This window comes from Melanerpes formicivorus, unplaced genomic scaffold (assembly GCF_026170545.1).
Source record: "Melanerpes formicivorus ecotype bairdi unplaced genomic scaffold, bMelFor1.0.p_v2 SCAF_879, whole genome shotgun sequence".
Lineage (NCBI taxonomy): Eukaryota > Metazoa > Chordata > Aves > Piciformes > Picidae > Melanerpes > Melanerpes formicivorus.
The window spans coordinates 1-18,343 of record NW_027143231.1 but is presented as its reverse complement, the minus strand read 5'-3'; the positions used below and the strand labels follow the sequence as shown (position 1 = coordinate 18,343).

At 61.6% G+C, this 18,343-nt stretch overlaps 2 protein-coding genes across 2 annotated transcripts in view; both read left to right on the top strand.

Annotated features, from left to right (window-relative positions):
• LOC137460893 (nuclear mitotic apparatus protein 1-like) overlaps positions 1 to 5,600 on the top strand; it is a 30,519-nt gene extending 24,919 nt beyond the window's left edge. Inside the window, 8 exon segments of the mRNA XM_068170933.1 lie at positions 371 to 605; positions 1,502 to 1,751; positions 2,460 to 2,596; positions 3,139 to 3,153; positions 3,155 to 3,406; positions 4,154 to 4,237; positions 4,424 to 4,636; positions 5,369 to 5,600. Coding sequence (XP_068027034.1) covers positions 371 to 605; positions 1,502 to 1,751; positions 2,460 to 2,596; positions 3,139 to 3,153; positions 3,155 to 3,406; positions 4,154 to 4,237; positions 4,424 to 4,636; positions 5,369 to 5,404 — 1,222 coding nt within the window. The 3' untranslated portion in view covers positions 5,405 to 5,600.
• A 9,695-nt stretch (positions 5,601 to 15,295) lies between these two features.
• On the top strand, positions 15,296 to 18,335 carry LOC137460897 (erythroblast NAD(P)(+)--arginine ADP-ribosyltransferase-like). Its single transcript, XM_068170937.1, is given in 4 exon segments — positions 15,296 to 16,013; positions 16,015 to 16,285; positions 17,777 to 17,815; positions 17,929 to 18,335. Coding segments are annotated over 4 exon segments (1,080 nt in total). The 5' UTR covers positions 15,296 to 15,329; the 3' UTR covers positions 18,015 to 18,335.
• The last annotated feature ends 8 nt before the right edge of the window (positions 18,336 to 18,343 follow it).

Genomic DNA, 18,343 nt, shown 5'->3' with positions numbered 1-18,343 from the left:
CTGGAGGTCTTCTTTGTGACCTTAAAGGTCTCTGGGTGACCTTGGAGGGCCTTCTGGCTGACCCTGGAGGTCTTCTTTGTGACCTTAAAGGTCTCTGGGTGACCTTGGGGGTCCTCTGGGTGACCTTGAGGGCCTTCTGGGTGACCTTAAAGGTCACTGGATGACCTTGGAGGGCCTTCTAGGTGACCCTGGAGGTCTTCTGGGTGACCTTAAAGGTCTCTGGGTGACCTTGGGGGGCCTTCTGGCTGACCCTGGAGGTCTTCTGGGTGACCTTAAAGGTCTGTGGGTGACCTTGGGGGCCTTCTGGGCGAGCTTAGGCAGCCTTCTCCGTGCTGTGTGCCGCCTGACCCCGCTGTGTGTCCCCCCGCAGCCGGAAGGGACGTCGCTCGCGCTCGGTGACCTCTCCGCTGACCCCGAAGACCCCCCGGAGGCTTCCCCGCAAGGTGGAGTCCCTGGAGAGCCTCTACTTCACCCCCATCCCCAGCAGGACCAGGTCCCAGCTGGACACCACTGCTGGGGACTCCCTGGCTGACCTCTCGCTGGAGTCTGGCTGCAAGACCAGGTCTGGCCGGAGGAGAACCACCATAGACATCACCATGATCAAGGTGGGCACCGAATGGGGGACCCTAGGAGGGCACTGAGGGCTGGAGGAGGGCAAGGAAGCTGGGGAGGGGCCTGGAGAAAGGAGGAGAAGGCTGTGGAGAAGTTGTGAGGAGCAGCTGAGGGCCCTGGGGGGGTTGAGGCTGCAGCAGAGGAGGCTGAGGGGAGAGCTTGTGGCTCTCTGCAGCTCCCTGAGAGCAGCTTGCAGCCAGCTGGGGCTCAAGGGCTGCTGCTGAGGGCTGGGCCAAGAGGAGATGGCCTCAGGTTGTGGCAGGGGAGGTTGAGCTTGGCCCTGAGGAGCAATTGGTGCCCCTTGAGGGGTGCCCAGGCCTGTGGCAGGCTGCCCAGGGCAGTGGTGGAGTCCCCATGGCTGGAGGGGTTGGGTAGCTGTGGAGCTGGGGTCCCTGTGGTGGTGGAGCTGGGGCAGTGCTTGGCCTCCATCATCTTCAAGCTCTCCCTCAACCAAACTGATCCAAAGGCTGGAAGGGCTCTGCTGGGTCCCCAGGCTGGCAGAACTGGGGGTGCCCAGCCTGCAGAAGGCTCCAGGGAGACCTTCTGGTGGCCTGGCAGGGCTGGAAGGGGCCCAGGAGCAAGCTGGGGACAGAGTTTGGAGCTGGAGCTGTGGGGCCAGGCCGGGAGGGGATGGTTTGGAGCTCCCAGAGGGAGCCTCAGAGCAGAGGGAAGGGAGAAGTTCTTGAGCAGGAGGCTGGGGAGAGCCTGGTTGAGGTCAGGCAGAGAGCTGGGAGCTGCCCCCTGGCTGGCAGCAGCCCAGGGCAGGGGGTTTGGGGCTCTGAGCTCTGCTTGAGGATGTCCTGGATGACCTTGGATGGTCCAACCTCATCCCTTTCCCCCATCCCCCTTCCTATCCCCATCCCATCTCTCTCTTCCCTTCTCCTTCCAGAAGCAGCCCAAGAAGGAGGAAGCAGAGAGCTCCAAGGCCTCCACCCTGCCAGCAGCTGGAGCCAAGCCCAGGCTGCACTCCAGCACCAGGTCCCTCAACACCTTCCCCTCCCAGGAGTCCCTCACGATGGAGACCTCCTCCCCTCAGGAGCCCTCTGGCAGCTCCGCCCTGCTGGGGCTCCCTGGCTACCGTCCTGTCACCAGGAGCTCCCTCAGGCACCTGCAGGCAGGGGGCAGCAGCTCCAGCTTGGGTAGGTGTGGGGCAGCTGCTGGGCCCTGACCCCTGCTGCCTCCAGCCCTCCCTCCCTGGCTCCATCTCTCCCTCCCTGCTGTCCCCATCCCTTCCTGGCTCCATCCCTCCCTCCCTCCCTGCTGTCCCCATCCCTTCCTGGCTCCATCCCTCCCTCCCTCCCTGCTGTCCCCATCCCTTCCTGGCTCCCTCCCTCCCTCCCTGCTGTCCCCATCCCTTCCTGGCTCCCTCCCTCCCTCCCTGCTGTCCCCATCCCTTCCTGGCTCCTTCCCTCCCTCCCTGCTGTCCCCATCCCTTCCTGGCTCCCTCCCTCCCTCCCTGGTGTCCCCATCCCTTCCTGGCTCCCTCCCTCCCTCCCTGGTGTCCCCATCCCTTCCTGGCTCCATCCCTCCCTGCTGTCCCCATCCCTTCCTGGCTCCCTCCCTCCCTCCCTGCTGTCCCCATCCCTTCCTGGCTCCCTCCCTCCCTCCCTGCTGTCCCCATCCCTTCCTGGCTCCATCCCTCCCTGGTGTCCCCATCCCTCCCTCGCTCCATCTCTCCCTGGTGTCCCCATCCCTCCCTGGCTCCATTGCTCCCTCTCTGCTGTCCCCAGCCCCTGCTGGCTGCATCCCTCCTGGCTTGCTTCATCCCTCCCTGCAGTCCCCCAGCCCCTGGGGGCCCTGGGTGCTGTGTGGGAGCCTCTGCAGCCCTGTGCCCTTGGTGTCCCCAGGCCGCAGCAGCCTCTTCCTGGGGAGCTGCCAGGACGAGCCTGAGCAGCTGGAGGACTGGAGCCGCATTGCTGAGCTCCAGCAGAGGAACAGAGCCTGCCCCCCACACCTCAAGACCTGCTACCCCCTGGAGAGCAGGGTGAGGGGACCAGGGGCAGGGGACAGAGAGGGTTTTGGGTGGCTGCAGGAGGTGGTGAAGAGCAGAAGGGGACAGGGCAGGGGACAGAGAGGGCCTTGGGGGGCTGCAGGAGGTGGTGGAGAGCAGAAGGGGACAGGGCAGGGGACAGAGAGGGCCTTGGGGGGCTCCAGGGGGTGGTGGGGAGCAGAAGGGGACAGGGCAGGGGACAGAGAGGGCCTTGGGGGGCTCCAGGGGGTGGTGGAGAGCAGAAGGGGACAGGGCAGGGGACAGAGAGGGCCTTGGGTGGTGCAGGAGGTGGTGGGGAGCAGAAGGGGACAGGGCAGGGGACAGAGAGGGCCTTGGGGGGCTCCAGGGGGTGGTGGGGAGCAGGGGAAGAGGAGAAAGGGAGGGGACAAAGGCTGTTGGGTGGTGCTAGGAGGTGGAGGAGAGCAGAAGGGGACAAAGGGGGAGGGGGTGGGGTGGAAAGAGGACAAAGGGAGGTGCCAAGGGGCCAGGGGGGGAGATGCCAACCCTTCTGTGTGTCCCTCTCCCTCCCCTTGCAGCCCAGCAACTCCCTGGGGGACCATCACCGACGAGGACGTGAAGCTTGGGGACCCCCTGGAGACCCTGCGCAGGGCCAGCATCCAACCCTCCCAGCTCGGCCCTGCCCTCAGCACCAGGCACAGCACCTTGGCCACCACCTGGGCAGCTGCTGCTGGCCCTGGGGGCCCTGCTGGGGCTGGGGGCCCTGCTCTGGCTGCTGGCATCACCACCCGCCAGCAGCGCAAGCGGCTCTCGAATGAGTCCCACCAGGGACCTGAGACCCCCGAGGTGAGCCCCAGCTGCTGCTGCTGCTGCTGGCCTGGCTGCAGATGTGCTCCAGATGTGGTGGTTGGGCTGGGAAGGGGGCTTGGAAAGTGGTGGCTGAGGGGAGATGGAGGCTGGTGGCCTGCTGAAGGTGGTCTCCAGATGCTGGAGGAGACACTGGAGGGGAGATGGAAAGTGGTGGCTGAGAGGGGACTTGATGGTTGGTGACCAGCTGGAGGTGGTCTCCAGAGGTGGAGGAGACACTGGAGGGGAGATGGCCAGTGGTGGCCTGCTGGAGGTGGTCTCCAGAGGTGGAGGAGACACTGGAGGGGAGATGGCCAGTGGTGGCCTGCTGGGGGTGGTCTCCAGAGGTGGAGGAGACGCTGGAGAGGAGATGGCCAGTGGTGGCCTGCTGGGGGTGGTCTCCAGAGGTGGAGGAGACGCTGGAGAGGAGATGGCCAGTGGTGGCCTGCTGGGGGTGGTCTCCAGAGGTGGAGGAGACACTGGAGGGGAGATGGCCAGTGGTGGCCTGCTGGGGGTGGTCTCCAGAGGTGGAGGAGACGCTGGAGAGGAGATGGCCAGTGGTGGCCTGCTGGGGGTGGTCTCCAGAGGTGGAGGTTGGGCTGGGAAGGGACTTGGGAGGCGGTGGCTGAGGGGAGGTGGAAGGGGGTGGCCGAGGGAGGCCCTGGTGGCCGAGGGAGGCCCTGGTGGCCGGTGGCCAGGGGGCTGCTGTCCCTCCCCTTCAGCCCTGTGCTCTCTCTCTGCCCCCAGGCCAAGAAGGCCTCCAGCTGCTTCCCCCGGCCCCAGACCCCTCGGGAGCGCCGCAGGAGCCAGCAGCAGACCCCCAGCAAGCAGGTGAGGACCCCCCCGGGGGGCTGGGGGGCAGGACCCCAAAAGCCCCTGCAGCAGGGGTGGGTGTGGGGAACCCCAAACCCCTTGGAGGAGGGGTGGGTGCAGGGGGTGGGGGTGTGTGTGTTGTGTGGGGAGGGGTCTGGGGGGCACCTCCAGGCCCCCCCCCGATGTGTCTGTGCCCCGTGCCAGGCTGCCCGGCGCCAGTCCCTGGCCTTCAGCATCCTCAACACCCCCAAGAAGCTGGGGGGCAGCCTCCTGAGGAGGGCAACCAGGGCCAGGAACCCCACCAGGAGCTCCACCAGGGGCACCCCCTCCAGGGGCACCTCTGCCAGGGGTTCCTCCCCCCGGGCTCGGCGCTCCTCCCCCCGCGCCAGCGCCCCCTCCAGGTCACCTCGGGCAAAGGTAGGGACCTGACACCCCCGCTGCCAACCCCCACCCCCCCCAGCCCTCAGCACCCCAAACTGATCCCCCTCACCCCCCCAGCCCCCAAAACAGAGCCCACTGACCCCCCCCAGCCCCCCAAACTGACCCCCCTCACCCCCCCCAGCCCCCCAAAGCAGCCCCCCTGCCCCCCCCAGCCCCCAAAACAACCTTCCCTGACCCCCCCAGCCCCCAAAATAGAGCCCACTGACCCCCCCCAGCACCCCAAACTGACCCCCCTGATCCCCCAGTCCCCAAAATAGAGCCCACTGACCCCCCCAGCACCCCAAACTGACCCCCCTCACCCCCCAGCCCCCAAAACAGAGCCCACTGACTCCCCTCACCCCCCAGCCCCCAAAACAGAGCCCACTGACCCCCCTAGCCCCCAAAGCAACCTTCCCTGACGCCCCCAGCATCCACAACAGAGCCTCCTGACCCCCCCAGCCCCCAAAGCAACCTTCCCTGACCTCCCCCAGCACCCAAAACAGAGCCCACTGACCCCCCCAGCCCCCAAAGCAGCCCCCCCCGATCCCCCAGCCCCCAAAACAGAGCCTCCTGACCCCCCCCAAGCAACCTTTCCTGACACCCCCCAGCCCCCAAAGCAGCCCCCCCCCGACCCCCCAGCCTCCAAAGCAGTCCCCCCGACCCCCAGCCCCCAGAGCAGCCCCCCCTGACCCCCCTCTGTCTCTTTTCTCCCCCCCCTGCCCCCCCCAGGCCGGTTGCCGCTCGCTGAAGGACACCAAAGTCTGAGCCCCTCCCCCCCCAGCCTCTCCTCTTTCTGCTGCCCCTCCCCCACCCCCGGGGGAGTTTTAGTTGGGGGGGGGGGGGAAAGGGATTGTGTGCCCCCCACCCCCCCTCTGGGCACTTTGGGGGAGGGGGGGGGGGAGTCCCCTTTGCATCTCCCTCCCCTCCCTGGGCACCCAACCTGGCAATGGGGTGGGGGGAGGGGGGGGCTCAAAGGGGTGGGGGGGTGGGGTGGGGGGTGGGGCATGAAGGGGGGAGGGGGGTCCCTGTGGGTCACGTGGGGGGGGGCACCAGAAACAAAGGCATTTTTAAGGTGGACTTTGTAAATAAATCCTTATTTTTGCTCCTCAGGATGCAGGCCTCTGGGGGCATCTCTGGGGCTCCTCTGGGGGCATCTCTGGGGCTCCTCTGGGGGCATCTCTGGGGTCCTCTGGGGGCACCTTTGGGATCAGCTTTGGGGGTCCTCTGGGGGCACCATTGGGGTCACCTTTGGGGGCACCTCTGGGAGCTCCTCTGGGGGCTTCTCTGGGGGCATCTCTGGGGGCACCTTTGGGGGCATCTTTGGGGGCACCTTTACAGTCCTCTGGGGGCACCATTGGGGTCCTGTGGGGGCACCTTTGGGGGCACCTTTGGGGTCCTCTGGGGGCACCTTTGGGGGCACCTTCACAGTCCTCTGGGGGCACCTTTGGGGGCACCTTTGGGGGTCCTCTGGGGGCACCTTCACAGTCCTCTGGGGGCACCTTTGGGGTCCTGTGGGGGCACCTTTGAGGTCCTCTGGGGTCAGCTTTGGGGGCACCTCTGGGGGCACCTTTGGGGTCCTCTGGGGGCACCTTTGGGGTCCTGTGGGGGCACCTGTGGGGGCACCTTTGGGGTCCTCTGGGGGCACCTTTGGGGGCACCTTCACAGTCCTCTGGGGGCACCTTTGGGGGCACCTTTGGGGGGTCCTCTGGGGGCACCTTCACAGTCCTCTGGGGGCACCTTTGGGGGCACCTTTGGGGGTCCTCTGGGGGCACCTTCACAGTCCTCTGGGGGCACCTTTGGGGTCCTCTGGGGACACCTTCACAGTCCTCTGGGGGCACCTTTGGGGTCCTGTGGGGGCACATGTGGGGGCACCTTTGGGAGTCCTCTGGGGGCATCTTTGGGGGCACCTTTACAGTCCTCTGGGGGCACCTTTGGGGTCAGCTTTGGGGTCCTCTGGGGGCACATTTGGGGTCACCTTCACAGTCCTCTGGGGGCACCTTTGGGGTCCTTTGGGGTCACATTTGGGGTCACCTTCACAGTCCTCTGGGGGCACCTTTGGGGTCACTTTGTGACCTTAGCCAAATCCTGGCCCAATCCAGACCAAAATCATCCAAATCCTGTTCCACCCCTCCCAAATCCTCTCCCAACCCACCCCCCAAATCCTGACCAAACCCTCCCAAAATCCTAGGGAAGAACTTGGCCAAATCCACACAAACTCCCCCCAAAACCACCCCAATCCTGCCCCAGCACCCACAGCCTGACCAAAACCTCCCAGATTCTGGGCAGGATTTGGCCCAAGCCTGCTTCAATCCAGAGACCAAATCCTCCCAAATCCTGCCCCAAACCTCCCAGATCCTGGCCACAATTTGGCCAAATCCTGGCACAAGCCAGAACAAGTCCTGACCAAAACTGGGCACAGTCTGGCAGAATCCTGCCCAAAACCCCACCAAAACTTCCCAATTCTGCCCAAACCCCACCAAAACCTCTCAATTCTGCCCAAACTCCACCAAAACTTCCCAATTCTGCCCAAACCCCACCAAAACCTCTCAATTCTGCCCAAACTCCACCAAAACTTCCCAATTCTGCCCAAACCCCACCCTAATCCCACCCAATTCCAGCCCCAGTGCTGCTCCAATTCCATCCCAAATCCTGCTCCAATCCCACCCAATCCCACCCCAATCCTGTCCCAATCCCACCCCAATCCAGCTGCATTCCCAGACCATCCCCAGCCCTTTCCAGCAGCTGCCCTCCCCCCTGCCCATGCCCTGCCTGCCCCCAGCCCAGCTCTCTGTCCTTGCCCCCTGCTCTGGGGGCCCTCAGGGGGTGTCCGCTGGCAGCCGGCAGGGCCCTGCAGCTCTGTCCCCGCCGAAGGGCAGCTGGCAGCTGGCACAGGGCACCAAGGCTGGCCCAAGGGCTTCTTCCCCACGGCTGGAAGCGTGGCTGGGCAGCAGCTCCGGGCTGAAGGTGCCTGTGGGAAGGAGAGGTGCCAGGCTGTGGCCTCCCTCGAGGTCCCCATGGCAGGCTGGCACCTCAGGAGGGCACCTCCCTGGCTCCAGCCGCAACCATGACCCCAGCTGGAGGCCACCTTGCAGCTGTGGTGGCTTCATGTCCTGCTGCCACCCCCATGCTGTCCCTCCCTGGCTCCAGCCACAACCATGACCCCAGCTGGAGGCCACCTTGCAGCTGTGGTGGCTTCATGTCCTGCTGCCACCCCATGCTGTCCCTCCCTGGCTCCAGCCGCAACCATGACCCCAGCTGGAGGCCACCTTGCAGCTGTGGTGGCTTCATGTCCTGCTGCCACCCCATGCTGTCCCTCCCTGGCTCCAGCCCCAACCATGACCCCAGCTTGGGGCCACCTTGCAGCTGTGGTGGCCTGGCTTGATGCTTGGCTGGACAGACACAGCTCCAGAGCTGAGCTCCAGGAGCTTGCCTGGTGCTGGGGTGCCAGCCAGAAGGACCTACCTGAGCAGCTGGCACACAGCCTCATGTCCCTGCTGGCCCCTCTGCTGGCCTCTCTCCTGGCCTCTTTGCTTTGGGGGATGAAGGTTCTTCTGCCTCTCCTTCCTGCCCTGGAGGGAGCTGGCAGGGCCCTGCAGCAGGGCTGCTGCAGCTCAGGGGAGGCTCTGCTGGTTCTTCTTCTCAGCCACTAGGCAGAAGGAGCAAGCCCCAGGTGAGGACTGGGCTTGGCATGGGGCAGGCAGAGCCCTGGGCATCAGGTGGGAGGAGGTTGGCAAGCTGAGGGAGATGCCTGCTGGGGGAGCTGGAGGCTCTCTGCCTGCTGCCCAGCTGCTGGCAGCCTCCTGGGGCTGGGGGGACATCTCCAGTGGCACCTGGGGAGGGGGGCACAAGGAATGCTCCTGCCCTCGGGCCAGAGCCTGCCAGGGGCAGGGGACAGCTGGCAGTGGCATGGGCAGCAGGACATCTGCCTGGCACCAAGCAACCAGCCCCAGCCCCAGCTGGGGGCAGCAGACTCCTGCAGCCAGGGGATGGCTTGCAAGAGACCCTGGAGATGCTGCTGGCCGACCCAGCACCCCCCCAGCACCACCAAGCTGTGGCCCTCAGCACCACAGCTCCAGGGCTTGGAGACCCCCCCAGGCCTGGAGCCTTCCCGGGCTGCTTCTGAGCCCAGGGCAGGTCCCAAGGCTTGAGCTGGCTGCCCCTTGGGGAGCAAACCTCACAGGAGGCTTGGTGGGGAGCAAACCTCACAGGAGGCTTGGTGGGGAGCCCTCCTTGCACCTCAGCATGGCCTCCAGCTGCCTCCCCTGCTTCTGTGGCACCTCCTGGCTCCTCAGCTGCCTCACTCCAGGGGCCTGTGCCAGGCTGGGGCCTCCGTGCCCAGCTGCGTGCCGCCGGCAGCAGCAGCTGAGAAGGCCTCCAGCTGCCTGCTTCCAGCTGCTGCAGGAGGTTCTTCAGCTGCTCCTCCTCCAGGGAGCTCCTGCAGACAGGGATCCTCAGCTGCACATCAACCAAGCCCAGCTGTGGGGACTATGTCAGTAGAGGTTGTCCACCCCCTGTGCTCTGCCCTGCTGAGGCTGCATCTGGAATCTTGTGTCCAGTTCTGGGCCCCTCAGGTCAGGAGGGGCAGGGAGCAGCTGGGCAGAGGCCAAGGGAGAGCCAGAATGATTTGGGCACTTGAGCATCTCCCCTGGGGAGAGGGGCTAAGAGCCCTGGGGCTGTTTGCTCCAGCTCTGGGGCCCTCAGGTCAGGAAGGACCTCAGGGAACTGCTGGAGAGAGTCCAGCACAGAGCCACAGAGATGATGAAGGCAGTGGAAGATCTTCCTCAGGAGGAGAGCCTGAGGGAGCTGAGGCCTTGGAGCTTGGAGAGGAGCCTGAGAGGTGACCTCCTTCATGATGATGAAGATGGTCAGGGGCAGTGCCCAGAGGCTGCAGCCAGGCTCTGCTCAGTGCTGCCCAATGCCAGCCCAAGGGGCAGGGGGGGAAGCTGAGGCAGAGGAAGGTCCATGGGAACAAGAGGGGGGGTTTGAAACTTTCCCCCACCCCCAACATTAACTTCTGCAGAGCAGCTCAGCTGGAAGCAGATGGAAGCTGTTCTCTACAAGGCAGACCCCAGCCTCCAGTGGAAGACAAGGAACAGCTACAGCATCCACAACATTTGCAGGGATTTACAATCAGTGAGCAGCACAAGGACCCCCCCTGGCCAAAGAGCAGGGCTGAGAGCTTCTCCCTCCCTGCCTCCCCCTCCTCCCTTCTCCCCCTTGTACCCAGAAGGGACAAGAGGAAGGAGCAGAGAAGGTAGAACTTAAAATCATGGACTGGGCAGGCTTGGAAGGGACCTCAAGGCTCAGCCAGCCCCAAGACCCCTGCTATGGGCAGGGACACCTCACATCAGAGCAGGCTGCTCACAGCCACCTCCAAGACTGGCCTGGAGCACCTCCAGGCATGAGGCTTCCACCACCTCCCTGGGCAACCTGTGCCAGGCTCTCACAACCCTCATGGGGAACAACTTCTTCCTCACAACAATCTGAATCTCCCCACTTCTAGTTCTGCTCCATCCCCCCCAGTCCTATCCCTCCCTGACACCCTCAAGAGTCCCTCCCCAGCTTTCCTGGAGCCCCCTGCAGATCCTGGAAGGCCACAAGAAGGTCTCCTGGGAGCCTTCTCCTCTCCAGACTGCACAACCCCAACTCCCTCAGTCTGTCTCCATAGCAGAGCAGCTTCAGCCCTCTGCTCCTCCTCGTGGCCCTGCTCTGGACACCTTCCAGCACCTCCAGAGCCTTCTTGCACTAGCCACTCCAGAACTGGATGCAGCACTGGAGCAGGAGGCTTGGACTGGGTGAGCCCCAGAGGTCCATTCCCACCACCACCATGCTGGGATTCAGTGAGAGAGGCACCCAGGGAGGTCATCACCTCCTCTCCCCCATCAATCATCTGCTTTCTATCATCATCAGCCTGACCTCAGTGCCAGGGAAAGTGATGGAGCAGATTATCCTGGCGGCAATAACTGCGCACCTGAAGGACGGCCAAGGGCTCAGGTCCAGCCAACATGGATTCAGGAAGGGCAGATCCTGCCTGACCAACCTGATCTCCTGCTCTGCTCAGGTGACTGCCTGGGGGATGTGGGGCAGGCTGTGGCTGTAGTCTGCCTGGACTTCAGCAAGGCCTTTGCCACCGTCCCCCACAGCAAACTCCTGGCCAAGCTGTCAGCCCCTGGCTTGGACAGCAGCACTCTGTGCTGGCTGAGGAACTGGCTGGAGGCTGAGCCCAGAGAGTGGTGGTGAATGGTGCCACAGCCAGCTGGCAGCCAGTCACCAGTGGTGTCCCCCAGGGATCAGTGCTGGGCCCTGTCCTCTTCAACATCTTCATCGATGATCTGGATGAGGGGGGTCGAGTCAGTCATCAGCAAGTTTGCAGATGACACCAAGTTAGGGGCAGATGTTAGTCAGTTAGAGCATGGAAAGGCTCTGCAGAGGGACCTCGACCGACTGGACAGATGGGCAGAGTCCAATGGGATGGCATTCAACAAGTCCAAGTGCCGAGTGCTGCACTTTGGCTACGGCAACCCCATGCAGAGCTACAGGCTGGGGTCGGAGTGGCTGGAGAGCTGCCAAACAGAGAGGGACCTGGGTGTGCTGATCGACAGCCACCTGAATATGAGCCAACAGTGTGCCCAGGTGGCCAAGAGGGCCAATGGCATCCTGGCCTGCATTAGGAATAGTGTGGCCAGCAGGAGCAGGGAGGTCATAGTGCCCCTGTACTCTGCTCTGGTTAGGCCGCACCTTGAGTACTGTGTCCAGTTCTGGGCCCCTCAGTTTAAGAAGGACGTTGAAACACTTGAACGTGTCCAGAGAAGGGCAACAAGGCTGGGGAGAGGCCTTGAACACAAGCCCTATGAGGAGAGGCTGAGGGAGCTGGGCTTGCTTAGCCTGGAGAAGAGGAGGCTCAGGGGTGACCTCATTGCCCTCTACAACTACCGGAGGGGTGGTTGTGGCCGGGAAGGGGTTGGTCTCTTCTCCCAGGCAACCAGTACCAGAACAAGGAGACACAGTCTCAAGCTGTGCCAGGGGAGGTTTAGGCTGGAGGTGAGGAGGAAATTCTTCACTGAGTTGTTCGTCATTGGAATGTGCTGCCCAGGGAGGTGGTGGAGTCACCATCCCTGGAGGTGTTCAAGAGGGGATTGGACGTGGCACTTGGTGCCATGGTCTAGTCATGGGGTCTGTGGTGACAGGTTGGACTCAATGATCCTCGAGGTCTCTTCCAACCTTAGTTATACTGTGATACTGTGATCATCATCTCTCCATCATCATCATCATCTCCATGCTCATCTATCTCCTCTCCATCATCATCTCTCCATCATCACCACCTCCTCTCCATCATCATCACCTCCTCCTCCTCTCCATCATCACCACTTCCTCTCCACCATCCTGGTCATCCCCTGTAGCAGGGGCTCCAGACCTGGACTTTGTAGAACTACGAAGAGGTTAGGGGCTGGAGGGGACCTCCAAAGCTCACCCAGCCCAACACCCACTTTGGGGTTCCTGGTACTTCCCCACCTGTTTCCCCACCAGGACCTCCCCACACACACTTGGTTCTTTGTGATTTCAGTTCCCTCTCAGCCAGTTCCTCATTTCTAAAGCCATTGCCCCCACCTTCACCCCAGCAGCCTGCAGCACCTGGAGGAGGAGGAGGAGGAGTTTGTGTTGGCTTTTTTTCCCCTCTTTTCCCCACCTATTCCACCACCAGAACCTCCCCAACCCAACATCCAACTTGGAGTCCCTGGTTCTTCTCCACCTGCCCCACCCCCACGACCTCCCTAACCCAGCCCCCAAGTTGGGGTCTCCGGCTCTTCCCTACCAGCCCCACTCTTCATCATCTATCTCCTCTCCATCCTCATCACCTCCTCCTCTCTATCCTCATCTCCTCCTCCTCTGCATCCTCATCACCTCCTCTTCTGCATCCTCATCACCTCCTCCTCTCCATCCTCATCACCTCCTCCTCTGCATCCTCATCACCTTCTCTTCTGCATCCTCATCACCTCCTCCTCTCCATCCTCATCACCTCCTCCTCTGCATCATCACCTCCTCCTCTCCATCCTCATCTCCTCCTCCTCCTCTCCATCCTCATCGCTTCCTCCTCTCCATCCTCATCTCCTCCTCCTCCTCTCCATCCTCATCTCCTCCTCCTCCTCTCCATCCTCATCGCCTCCTCCTCCTCTCCATCCTCATCGCTTCCTCCTCTCCATCCTCATCGCCTCCTCCTCTCCATCTTCACCTCCTCCTCCTCCTCCTCTCCATCCTCATTGCCTCCTCCTCCTCTCCATCCTCATTGCCTCCTCCTCTCCATCCTCGCCTCCTCCTCCTCTCCATCCTCATTGCCTCCTCCTCTTCATCCTCATCTCCTCCTCCTCCTCTCCATCCTCATCTCCTCCTCCTCTCCATCCTCGCCTCCTCCTCCTCTCCATCCTCACCTCCTCCTCCTCCTCTCCATCCTCATCTCCTCCTCCTCCTCTCCATCCTCATCTCCTCCTCCTCCTCTCCATCCTCACCACCTCCTCCCCCTCCTCCTCTCCATCCTGATCCTCTCCTGTAGCAGGGGCTCCAGACCTGGACTTTATAGAACTAAAAAGAGATTTTTAGAGAAATAAACCAGTTCAGAGAATCAACCAGAGAAGGTTAGGGGCTGGAAGTGACCTCCAAGGGGCTGGAAGGGACCTCCAAAGCTCACCCAGCCCATCTCCCCCTAGGCAGAGCAGCATCACCCAGGGCAGATCACCCAGGGCCACATCCAGGTGGCTTTGGAGTATCTCCAGAGAGGGAGACTCCACAACCCCCCCCTGGCAACCTCCCCAACCCAACACCCAAGTTGGGGCCTCTGGCTCTTCTCTACCTGCCCCAGACTCTTGGCCCACCACCAGGACCTCCTTAACCCAACACCCACTTGTGGGTCTCTGGTTCTTCCACACCTATTCCACCAGCAGGACCTCCCCAACCCAACACCCAAGGTGAGGTCTTTGCTTCTTCTCCACCAGGACCTCCTCAACCCAACACCCACTTGGGGGTCCCTGGTTCTTCCCCCCCCTGTCCCACCACCAGGACCTCCTCAATCTGGAGAAGAGGAGGCTCAGGGGAGACCTTATTGCTCTCTGCAACTCCCTGAAGGGAGGCTGTAGCCAGCTGGGGGTTGGTCTCTTCTCCCAGGCACGCAGCACCAGAACAAGAGGACACAGTCTCAAGCTGTGCCAGGGGAGGTTTAGGCTCAGGGTGAGGAGAATGTTCTTCACAGAGAGAGTTGTTAGCCATTGGGATGTGCTGCCCAGGGAGGTGGTGGAGTCCCCATCCCTGGAGGTGTTCAAGAGGGGACTGGATGTGGCCCTTGGAGCCATGGTTTAGCAGTCAGGAGGTGTTGGGCGACAGCTTGGACTTGATGATCTCTGAGGTCTTTTCCAGCCTTATTGATTCGCTGATTCAATCCAACACCCAAGTTGGGGTCTCTGGTACTTCCCCACCTGTTTCACCACCAGGACCTCCCCAACCCAACCCCCCCCCTTGGTTCTTTGTGATTTCAGTTCCCTCTCAGCCAGTTCCTCTTTTCTAAAGGCACTGCCCTGTGGTGAGCTGCACCCATCCTGAGAGGTGGGGGTGGGATGGTGAGAGCCCTGCTCTCCCCCCCCAGGCACTAAGGAAACCTGATCCAGGTGGACTTAGTTCCTTCCTTCCCCCCTGGGAAACTGAGTGAGTCTGTTCCACTCCCACTTCCTGTCCAGCAGAACTATAAAGGGGAGGGAGTGAGGACCATTTCCCCTCTCTTTTGCTCCTGCCTCTCCTGGGTGAGAGGTCCAAGGGTCACTGCTGGCTTCCTGCTTCTCTGCCACCTGGTCAGGCCTGGGCTTCTCCCTGCTGCATCCACCTTTCCCAAAGGACTGCTGGCTGTGTAGATCTCCCTAGCCATCCTTGTTCCTTACCCTTGTGAACCCATCATCTCCTCTCCATCCTCCTCACCACCTCCTCTCCATCCTCCTTACCACCTCCTCTCTATCCTCCTCACCATCTCTGCTCCACCATCCTCACCATCTCCTCTCCATCCTCCTCATCACCTCCTCTCCACCATCCTCACCATCTCCTCACCATCCTCACCACCTCCTCAACACCTCCTCTCCATCCTCCTCAACACCTCTCCATCCTCCTCACCTCCTCTCCATCCTCACCACCTCCTCTACACCATCCTCACCACCTCCTCTCCATCCTCACTATGTCCTTGGCTACCCTTGTCAGGACCTCCCCCTGTCCTCAGCAGCCTGATGGAGACATCAGGTCTGGAGAACTTGGAGGGACTTTCCCAAGCCAATCCAAGTTCCAGCCCCAAGACTACCTTGTGGTTGGCCAAGAGGACCTTGGAGGAACCCTTCCAAGCCAATCCAAGTTCCAGCTCCAAGGCCACCTTGTGCATGGGCAAGAGGACATTGGAGGGACCCTTCAAGCCAATCCAAGCTGGGGAACTTATCTCAGAGAGGGGAAAGTCCCTGACCAAAGCTGGCAGGAGATGGCAGCAGCTGCTCTGGGTGCTGCTTGTGGTGGGGGACGATAAAAATAACCAAGAATGATGGAAGAAGGAGGGGGGAGGGGGCTGGAACTCAGCCTGAGTGACCTCAGCTGGGAGCTATAAAAAGCCCCAGGGGGTGGCTCCTGCCTTCCGCAGCCACTAGCAGCCACCCAGGGGGACCTCAGCCCCACCATGAAGTGGCTCCTGCTGGGCTGGCTGCTGCTGCTCCAGACCTTGGCCACCACCTGCAGCCCTCTGCCCCAGCAAGACCTCAGCACCATGGAGGAGCTGGGGCTGGATGTGGCCTCTCTGCACCAGCAGAACCTCAACACCATTACAAAGCTGGGGCTGGATGTGGCCCCTCTGCACCAGCAGGACCTCAACACCATTACAAAGCTGGGGCTGGATGTGGCCTCTCTGCACCCTCAGGCCCTCAAGAGCATCATGGAGGTGGAGCTGGACATGGCCCCCACCTCCTTTGACGACCAATACAAAGGCTGCACCAAGATGATGGAGAAGGAGCTGGAGGAGCTCAACCACACCGAGTTCACCACCAACAGCCTCTACTCCAAGGAGTGGACCTTGGCCACCCAGCAATGGCTCAGCCAGCATGGTGCTGGTGTCCCCAGGGTCCTGAGCCCACAGCAGGAAGTGGCCCTCTTGGTCTACACCAGACACAGCGACCTCTATCGCACCTTCAACCGCAACGTGAGCCAGGCCGGCAGCTCCCTCCGGGTCTACCTGGAGTCCTTCCACTTCAAAGTCCTCCACTTCCTCCTTACCCAAGCTCTGGCCACCCTGAAGGCCACCCAAAGATCAACACCACCTTGCCTCCAGGTCTACAGAGGGGTGGAAGGCATCAGGTTCACCACCCAGCCCCGGGCGCTCCATCCGCTTCGGCCACTTCACCTCCACCTCCCTGAGCATGGAGAAGGCCTTGACCTTCGGCCAGGACACCTTCTTCTACCTGGAGACCTGCTATGGTGTCCTCATCAGCGACTACTCCATCTACCCTGACGAGAAGGAGGTCCTCATCCCACCCTTTGAGAGCTTTGAGGTCGTCAATGTCACCCAGCATGGGGACCAAGCCCTGATCCGGCTCCGCTCCCAGGCAGGGCTCAGCAACTACAACTGCGAGTTTGTGAAAGGTGAAGGCTCCCCAGGATGACTTCTTCGGGGCCTGGAGGTGGCCTTGATGCCACCAGGGTGGCAGGGAGAGGGGGGGATTGGTGGTGAGGAGGGAGCTTGGCTTGCTGGTAGCCTTGGAGGAGGTTCAGGCATCTCCTCCTGGGGTTTGTAATGGGGCAGCCAAGTGTGGCACGGAGATGTGGGAGGGGTTGGGGTGGGATGGGATGGGATGGGTCGAATTGGATTGGGATGGGGTGGGATGGGTTGGATTGGGCTGGGCTTGGTTGAATTGGATTGGGATGGGTTGGGATGAGTTGAGTTGGGATGGGTTGGATTGGGATGGGCTTGGTTGAATTGGATTAGGATGGGTTGGGGTGGATTGAGTTGGGTTGGGATGGGTTGGATTGGGCTGGGCTTGGTTGGATTGGGATGGGTTGGGGTGGGATGGGATGAGTTGAGTTGGTCTAGGTTGGGGTGGGATGTGTTGGGATGGGATGGGTTGGGATGAGTTGAGTTGGGATGGATTGGGGTGGATTGAGTTGGATTGGATGGGATGGGTTTGGTTGGGATGGGTTGACTTGGGCTGCGTGGGATGAGGTGGGGTGGGTTGGGCTGTGTTGGGATGGGATAGGTTGGATTGGGCTGGGTTGAATTGAGTTGAACTGGGTTGGTATGAGCTGGGTTGGGTTGGATTAGGCTGGGCTTGGTTGAATTGGATTGGTCTAGGTTGGGGTGGATTGAGTTGGGTTGGATGGGATGGGAGGGATGGGTTTGGTTGGGATGGGTTGACTTGGGTTGCATGGGATGAGGTGGGGTGGGTTGGGATGGGATAGGTTGGGTTGGATTGTGCTGGGTTGAATTGAGTTGGGTTGGGATGAGCTGGGTTGGGTTTGGTTGGGATGAGTTGAGTTGGGTTGGGTTTGATTGAGTTGGTTGGGATAGGTTGAGTTGGATTGCGTTGGGATTAGTGAGGTTGGGTTGAGTTGGGATGGGTTGGGATAAGTTGGGTTGAATTAGGATGGGGTGGGATGGGTTGGACAGGATGAGTTGAGTTGGGATGGGCTTGGTTGAATTGGATTGATCTAGGTTGGGGTGGATTGAGTTGGGTTGGATGGGATGGGTTTGGTTGGGATGGGTGGGAGGGGTTGCATAGGATGAGGTGGGGTGGGTTGGGCTGTGTTGGGATGGGATAGGTTGGGTTGGATTGGGCTGGGTTGAACTGAATTGAATGGGTTGGGTTGGGATGAGTTGAGTTGGGTTGGGCTGGGTTGGGTTGAGTTGGGGTGGGTTGTGTTGGTTGGGATAGGGTGAGCTGGATTGGGTTGAGTTGGATTGGGATGGGTTGAGTTGGATTGGGTTGGATTTGGTTGGGATGGGTTGAGTTGGGTTGGGATTGGATGGGTTGGGTTGAGTTGGGTTAGGTTGGGTTAATTTGGGCTGAGTTGGGCTGGGTTGGGATAGGTTGGCTTGGCTTGGCCTGGCCCTGCAGACAGAGTTTGTTTCCTTGGCAGAGAAGAGGTGCAAGAGCCAACCATGTGCCTTAAGCTCAGGTGAGCCTAGAGCCCAGCACTGCAGCCATGGCTGGGCTGTCCCCCCATGTACCCCCTGTGTCCTTCCCACCCCTGGCCATCCCTGACTCCCCTCTTTCCTCTGGCACCCCCAGGCAGGAGCAGCCTTGGGGTCCCCCCGCACCTCTGGGTGCTTCTCCTGGCAGCCGTGGTCCTGGCAGCACCTTGGGAGGGACCCTGATCCAAGGCAGCACCGCGGACAGCGACCCCGGCCGGGAAAAGACATCGGGAATGGGAAGCAGCAAGGGGAAGAGGGTGGGAAGGGGGATCACCAGTGAGGAAAAGGGTTGGGAGTGGGAAGCAGTGAGGAGAAGGGGTCAAGAATGGGAACTGGAAAGGAGAAGTGGTTGGAAATGGGAAGCAGTAAGGGGAAGGGGTTGGGAATGGGAAGTGGAAAGGAGAAGTGGTTGGGAATGGGGATCACCAGTGAGGAAAAGGGACTGGGAATGGGAAGCAGCAAAGAGAAGGGGTAGGGAAAGGGAAGCAGAGAGGAAAAGGGGTTGGGAATTG